Source organism: Wasmannia auropunctata, unplaced genomic scaffold (assembly GCF_000956235.1).
Source record: "Wasmannia auropunctata unplaced genomic scaffold, wasmannia.A_1.0 LD336039.1, whole genome shotgun sequence".
Lineage (NCBI taxonomy): Eukaryota > Metazoa > Arthropoda > Insecta > Hymenoptera > Formicidae > Wasmannia > Wasmannia auropunctata.
Window position 1 is genome coordinate 915,890 of NW_012026851.1, and position 6,760 is coordinate 922,649.

The 6,760-nt window shown below is 30.9% G+C and overlaps 1 protein-coding gene across 1 annotated transcript in view; it reads right to left on the reverse strand.

The window, feature by feature from the left end:
* Positions 1 to 2,207: 2,207 nt before the first annotated feature.
* Positions 2,208 to 6,760, reverse strand: part of LOC105452012 — a 15,132-nt gene continuing 10,579 nt past the window's right edge. The window contains exons 14-23 of the mRNA XM_011692776.1: positions 6,105 to 6,377; positions 5,798 to 5,981; positions 5,512 to 5,724; positions 5,186 to 5,311; positions 4,863 to 5,027; positions 4,545 to 4,694; positions 4,192 to 4,423; positions 3,940 to 4,119; positions 3,471 to 3,599; positions 2,208 to 2,994 (exon numbers count right to left, since the gene is read on the reverse strand). Of these exons, the coding sequence (XP_011691078.1) occupies positions 2,960 to 2,994; positions 3,471 to 3,599; positions 3,940 to 4,119; positions 4,192 to 4,423; positions 4,545 to 4,694; positions 4,863 to 5,027; positions 5,186 to 5,311; positions 5,512 to 5,724; positions 5,798 to 5,981; positions 6,105 to 6,377 (1,687 nt within the window). The 3' untranslated portion in view covers positions 2,208 to 2,959. The remainder of the gene's footprint in view (positions 2,995 to 3,470; positions 3,600 to 3,939; positions 4,120 to 4,191; positions 4,424 to 4,544; positions 4,695 to 4,862; positions 5,028 to 5,185; positions 5,312 to 5,511; positions 5,725 to 5,797; positions 5,982 to 6,104; positions 6,378 to 6,760) is intronic.

Here is a 6,760-nt window from a genome sequence, read left to right on the forward strand (position 1 = left end):
CTCTCTCTCTCTCTTGCTCTCGCTCGCGCTCGCTCGCTCGCTCGCTTTCTTGAGTAACGTATATTTTTGCAAAATTTGAAATTTTAATTGCGTTTTTCTCTCGGTACATGAAGTAAAAAATAATAAGCAGATACGAAATGCACTTATTGTTAGTACGAAGTACTTCACATAACAAAGAAAGTATCATTTATTGATCAAAACGACAAATTATGCGAGCTCTGCGCAAATCAGATCATCGTAAAGAATACTCAATATTCTCTATATCTCGATATATTATTAAGATATCATTAACTCATGCCACGAGTTATTCATGAAGTGCGATTATCCATTTTATCTATGTATTTTTCCCCAATCAATGTGTGTTTATTACATACCTTTTATATGTATTTATTATCAAAAACTTGACTTATTGAGTCTTTTTATTATTAATGCCCTTATCATATGCAAACTTAAATATACGTTTTTCATTATGAAATGTTTTTAAAACTTTTTATAGATAATATATATACATATATATGTATATTAATATAATAATATAATATATACATATAATAGACTTACAATTAGATAAAAAAGAAATACATGAGCATGCGCCGAACTTGTTGTTATTAACAACATCTTTTTTAAAATTTTTACAAATTTATAAGTGACCAGTATAATCCGTCACTGTTTACTTGCCATTTTATAAGTATTTGACTATCTCTTCGTCCAATATTATTCAATTATTAATAATTCACGAATATTCGAACGAGATCTGGTTGCGCCGCAAGCTCGTGGCACTTTTCGATAAGTATAAAAAATCGACGATTATACATGCACGTTATCGTAAATCAATTATTAACGATAAGACTATATATTATACCATCTAAAGCGGCGTGCGTGTTACATTGTCAATATTCATAACGTTATACCGCGCGATTATATGATCATCATTCGTGTTCATAAAAAAAATTCCTATCCCGTCGCAACCTCTGTTATTATATTCAAAATCACTCTTGTTCATTATTCATTAATTATGTATGTTTTCGATAAATTTTCTATCATGCTATCATATTTTGTACAATTTTTGTAATAGACAATATATTCGCCAAAAGTAAGAATATCGTTGTGAACATATGACAACGATGCAGAACTGTTTTATAATCGAACAAAACATTTTCCGGTTATTGTCACTATTTCGACGTCTTAATCCCAATCTTTTATTACTTTCTGCTTGCGTTCAACGACACTGACATTTTGTAGTTAACGATACTGTACATAAAAAGATGATCATGTGTGTATATATAATTATATCTGTATCTGTACGTTACTTAGATTTAAATTATAGGCTGTAATCGAATTTAGGAGTCAGCGCAGCGAAAGCGAAAAACGGATCCATTTCGTGTTGAAATCTACGATTAATATCAACGATCATACTCGCGGATCGGTCAATCCGAAATTGCAATGCCTAATGCTACTTTAAACACGTACGTTCATCCTCAATTATTTATTGGGAAACGACGATAAGTTTTGCTTAACATCTAGTCATTAGATCGTTAGTTTGACCTGAATTTGTGTGATTAAAATAACGGAACAATATTTTACAATTTTTTAATTTAAATTATTTATGAAAATCCTCTTTGAGAAATAAACTTTGAGAAATAGAGACTTTAAATTTCATCAGAATTCACGATTTATTGCATGAATGCGCTACAATTCTCTGCAACCTTTTCTTTATTGCATAATGTTCTAAAGAAGCTATTATTCTGGCAAGAATATTTTGAAAAACATATATATTATATTTTAAGGTTTTATAATTTTATTATTATATTTTTCGTATATATATCATTATGGCATATTTTTCAGACACAGATTCAGGCCATTTTATGCCTAAATTAAGCGAATTCAAGTTAGATTTAATATTAATTTCCTTGCTAAACAAGTATTTTTGATCGACATTCCCTTAAATGATATAAGATCGTAATTGCACCATATGACCGATAGGATATCTCCTCTATAGATTTCTGTGAGCAATTCATTCTTTATTTGTTGTCTTATAACAAATACAATTAATATATGTATTAATATATTTTATAATTACTTTTTTCTGCATACGCACTGAAAAAAAAATATCATGGCAAATCTCAAACTGCAAATCTTATTGATGAGATTGTTATTTAAGATCACTCATTTCTTACAATAAAAAATTGTAACAATCATGTATCCAGTATGATTTGTAAACTTCTTTTTATTTGCAAACAATTGTAAACAAGATAAAAATTGATATGATGTACGCTATGATATAAATCGATATGACATATATATATACTAAAATATGAAAGTTGGACTTTTAGTTCTACAAAGATTGCACCGAAAATGATGATTGCTATCGATCGATGCTATAAATAACGATAGCAACGAGCATATATATAAATTTAGCAATGAATGTTATTAGAATTGTCGTTTCAAAGATGGATCAAAGATTGACATTTTAAAGCGAAAAGCTGAAATAAACTTTTACCTCTACAAGGTATCCTTAAATTGCCAGGATCTTGGCGAAACATCGATCTAGCTAGAGTTTTCGCAGAAAAATAAAGAAATGTTCGTAGAACTATTTGATGTATATCTTCTCTGCTTGTAAATCCTTAGATTTTTGCAAATTAGCAATCCTGATTTTCAGTACAATCTTCGTGTTAAAGTATAAGAATTTTTCTAAACTTTATAATGAATTAATATATTCTTTGATGTCGTGATATTTTATGTATTGCATATAATGCTCTCACTTACATTGTTTTTATGTTTGTACGTCTTTTCAGAAAATCAATGTTGCAAGAAATAATTTAATAAGCGAACAATTTTAGTCTTTGTCTGATCAGTTACTCTGATAATAGTTCAATCATAACAATGTAATGTTAGTCACATATATAAGTTTACATTGAAAACACATCGTTTTCTGCGACTATACATATACATCTTCCATTCAATTTGTATAAATGCCATTCGTTGAATTGTCACCTTGAATCGGATCAAATATATTGGAATTATTGTACATAAAATAGGCTCAATCATGTAAAAGCCACAGAAAATCAGCAATTACAATTATTGTAGAAACGAAGATGTCTTACGAAATAAACTGCAAATTAACAGAATTACTTTGATTTTTTATTGCTATTTTGTGATCGATATTTACGTTTTATTTTGCAAGTATTTACATCGGTGTTCATGTAAATGCCAGGATAAATTAACAAAAGGATGAAAAATATGAATATACATACTTGGCAAAATATCTTATTTACAGTGGATGACGATAGGCTATATAGAGTATTATCATTTACAATTATTGTTAATATTCATATTCATTGGTATAGTTACCAATTTAAAATCAAAATCAATTTTGAAAAAATTTGATTTTATTCTTTATAAGAGAAATAATAACAAGTACGCAAATGCGTGTGTAATCGAAAATTCTATAATTTCGACATTTTATCTACCTGCTAGCGATTCTCTAATTTTTTTATTGATCCAACGACGATAATAAGCTACACGAACATAAACTCCAGGTCTGTTCGCTTTGCCGCAATGCTGACCCCAACTAGTTATCCCGTACAAACTGAAAGCTCCTAATATAAAAAAGAATATGAAAATATTTTAACAATTACTACTAACTATTACTACAAATATTATTTAACTTAAAATTTAATATTTTCTTTTTAAAGTAAAATTCACAAACTTTAATTTTTAGTAAAAAATTAAAATTATACTCTTTCCAGATATGGAAATTTTATAATATTTTCTAAATTTTGCTACCAAATCTATATTACATAAATGAATTTTTGTAATTCTCTAACTGCATTTTATAAATATTATTTATAAAAAATTTATTTTTGTCGTTACCCAATCGAACCATTGATTTTTTATTAATTTCATTCGTTATATGTTTATTATTTCAACATTAAGTACCATTGTGATAACATGCCAGAGGACCTCCAGAATCGCCATCGCATGTGTCGATACCTTCATTAAGATATCCCGCACACATCATTCCGTCGCTTATGGCACCTTCACCATAAACATAATCAGCTCGGCAAATTGACTGATCTAACAAGGGCACCCAGCCATATCGCAAATTTTTTGATTGTACTGCAAAAGAATCTAATGCATCCTACGAAATTCAGTTTAAAATAATTATATAATCTTCAATATTTTACTTACCCGTTTTGCCCATTTCAATACTGCCAAATCCGCTGATCGTGCAATTTAATCCGGGTGAATATTCGGCATTCTCAGTCGGCAAGCAAATTGGCATGATATCTTTGCCAAGCGGGATGCCGAGGCCTTTAAGTAGAATCAAAGCGATGTCATTGTTCATTCTGTGGCCTTTACGAAATTCCTCGTGCACGTAATAATCCTCGATGTTGGCTTCTACTTCCGTTCCCTCGTTTATCTGCAATAATAATCAGTCACACACGATATAAAGTGTAACATATTTAGCAAATTAAATGTTCTTAAGTATCTCTTCCGTGACAATTAACTTGATTCGATATGATAACTGTTATTTTACTTACATCCGTGTTGTAATCTCCCGCACGAACAAAATAAGTAGCTTTGTTGTAACCTTCTAAACAATGTGCCGCTGTTAGTACGTGTAGAGGTGATATAATAACAGCACCGCACCAGTGATTTGATCGACTGTGCCCTCGAACTCGAATGCTGGCCTAGATATTATTTATTAAGAATCATCTCTTTTTATCTTTTTTACACTCGTTACACAATATTTGACGCAATATTTATTTTAATATTAAATATAAGATGGCTAGATGACGACAATTCTTTATTAATTATCGTAAAATTAACGTCACATTTTCTTTGTAAAAATAATTTACCTGCCAGGGGTAGGTGCCTTTTGGTGCAACAGAGCCATGCACTACTTTCTGAAATATTAGATCTCCATCGTCATCGAAATCTTTGGCGCGCTGGCCACAATTTGACGGAAGTAGCTCATCAATGTTTCGTTCCGAATGTTCTTGACTGTTTATCCAGTATGGCTGCTTAATAAAAAGGGAAATTAGAAAATAAATAAAGATCAAATCACATAAATGTTACGAAATTTTATCAATTTTGAAGTCTAACACACAAGTAATAGTTTTTAATGTAAAAAATTGATAAAATCAATTCATTGTCAGATAAAATGTATTATTTTATTTACTTCGGTATCGTTGATATCTCCAGATGAACAAATTACGCCTGCGTCCTCATTATGATCACAATTATGTCGACCCCAATGATTATGGTCGCATCGATATAATTGCGATTCGTTTCCATGACAGAAAACCTATTTTTAAAAAATTAAGGAAATTATCTTAGAATAGATATTAATAAAATAACCGTAATGCTACCTATATTTATTGTTATTTATCAATCTTAAATATAAATTAAAAAACCTTTTACAACAGAAATTGTTCGAGTAACAAATCTCTGTTTGCGAGAAATTTCAAATTTAATAAATACATATATAAGCGACGAATGTATTACCTCATCGAGCCATATTGGTCCTTGACCAGGCCCAAAATAACCATTTTTTTTAGCTATTGCAATACCACCATATCCCAAAGATCTACAAATGACTGTTGCCGTAGCATTTGTGAAGTCATCATCGCACATAGTACCCCACACGCCGTGATGACGCACTTCTACCCTTCCTTGCAGAGGACTGCTACCATTCGCCAAGCGCAACTCGAACGGTGCCTGAAACCGAAATCGTATAAAGGTATGCAAATCTTTGTTTTTTTACTTTTCTTCCTTTTTTTACTTTTCTTACATCACAATGTTCCGAACTCTCATCGGAGTGATCTGGACAATCGACCACCTCATCGCAAATGAAAGGAATCGGTATGCAAGATAAACTATTGTCGCATTTCCATTCATCTTCCTTACAAGTGTCTTCTGCGGTCTTACATACGATTCCAACAGCTTCTTCCGGTTGACAATTATGAACTCCCCACCTAAAAACGAAAATATAAATAATTCAACTATATCAATTCTAGTATAATCGCTATTTTAATTTTAATATCGATTGTCAGTATATGACATTACAATAAATAAGACATAACACAGTCAATTTTTACCCATTAAAATCGCATTCCCGTAGTGTAGTCTCGTTTCCGCGACACTTCAACTGATCTACCATAAATCTTGTGGGTGGATCGAGATTTCCATAAAATCCACCTGGTCTAACTTCCAAAGCTCCAAGATCGAAACCAAGCTCTTTGCAGATAACATCAGCATTGATCATACCAAAACCGTCGTCACATACCTGCCCCCAATGTCCTAGAACTGTTTGACAATATGGGCATTGGTTAAAATTACACAAAGTTTTTCTTTTTTTTTTTAATTTGTATGAAAAAGTCCAAATTGCGGTTATCATGATATTGGCGAGAAAAATTTATTTTATTCCGTAGAATGTATCAAATTATGCAATTATTTGAAGACGTAACATATCCTTATTTTTGAAAAGACAGCGGGTGGGAGAAAAAATAAATTCAAAATTTATCAAAATCTTCTGTAAATATAAACTTTACCCTTGAAATTGAAAAAAAAACTTTTCGATACGATCATTTTTTGCAGAGTTATGCTTATTTAAAGTTTAAAGTTTAAAGTTTAAAGCGCGCGCGCGTGTGTGTGTGTGTGTGTGTGTGTGTGTATGTGTGTGTGTCATCACAATCTACTCGTATTTACAATTCAAATCCAATCACTTTTCGACTGTTGATTTGCTTCAATCTCA